At 39.4% G+C, this 966-nt stretch overlaps 1 protein-coding gene across 1 annotated transcript in view; it reads right to left on the bottom strand.

The window, feature by feature from the left end:
• prdm5 (PR domain containing 5) overlaps positions 1-966 on the bottom strand; it is a 39,204-nt gene that overhangs the window by 33,614 nt on the left and 4,624 nt on the right. Inside the window, exon 5 of the mRNA XM_032526420.1 lies at positions 728-905. Coding sequence (XP_032382311.1) covers positions 728-905 — 178 coding nt within the window. The remainder of the gene's footprint in view (positions 1-727; positions 906-966) is intronic.

The raw sequence follows: 966 nt of genomic DNA, 5'->3' as shown, positions 1-966 counted from the left end.
GTGGATATAATGACTAAGTGGGTAAAAGCAAATAGTAGAACAGTTACAACAGTCTGGTAAGTTCAGAAAGTGACAGCCTTTAAAACGAGGAAAAGACAACACTTATGCCATATTACAATATCCAAAATCTATATCTAGTCTCATATCACAATATCAATATAATATCGACATATTGCTCAGCTCTACTTGATGTCATTTTCAGTTTTTCAAGAATCGGTTAAGGAATCGTTTTAAAAGTAGCGTTTTGCATTGGAATCGTAAAAATCCAAATGTAATAGTATTAGGCGGATTTTGTTACAGTTAGACGGAGTAATGCTGGCTGTTTCCATGTTTTCAGTCTTTAAGCTAAGCTAAGCTAAGCTAACTTGCTGCAGCCTGTAGATTTATATTTAAAGACAGATAAGAGAGTCGTATCTAACTTCCCGCTTAACTCTCGGCTAGAAACATAAGCATAAAACGTCAAACTATGCCTTTTTATTTTTCATCTTATTTAGGTGTTTTGGTGAACCAGCAACATCCTCCATCTGAATTAATAGATGCCTTTTTGTATTAGAAGCAACAAAGTGAAAACCATTAAAAACTGAACCATCACGTCTAATAAAATAAAACGTAACTGTTGCCAAAGTGATTTAATACCTTTTTCAGACTTCTTAATGACCTGCAGATTCACTGAACAGTTAAATAAAACTACACCACAAGCAGCTTAGTGATGGAAAAGAGAACCCACTGGCGCTGCAGAGCCTGTTTGATGGGGAACTTCTTGCCACAGTTTTTGCATTTGAACTCCTTCTCCTCTGTGCTGGGCCTCTGGTGCAGACTCTGGAGGTGGGCCGCCAGGATCTCCTCACTGGGAAAGCTGCTCTCGCACAGCAGGCAGGGGTGGTCCTCCTTCTTTATTATCAGCTCTGTAGAGATGGGACACACACACACACACACACACACACACACACACACACACACACACAC

Source organism: Etheostoma spectabile, chromosome 9, assembly GCF_008692095.1.
Source record: "Etheostoma spectabile isolate EspeVRDwgs_2016 chromosome 9, UIUC_Espe_1.0, whole genome shotgun sequence".
Taxonomy (NCBI): Eukaryota; Metazoa; Chordata; class Actinopteri; order Perciformes; family Percidae; genus Etheostoma; species Etheostoma spectabile.
Note: the sequence above shows the minus strand (reverse complement) of the source record. Positions and strands in the feature narration are given on the sequence as shown.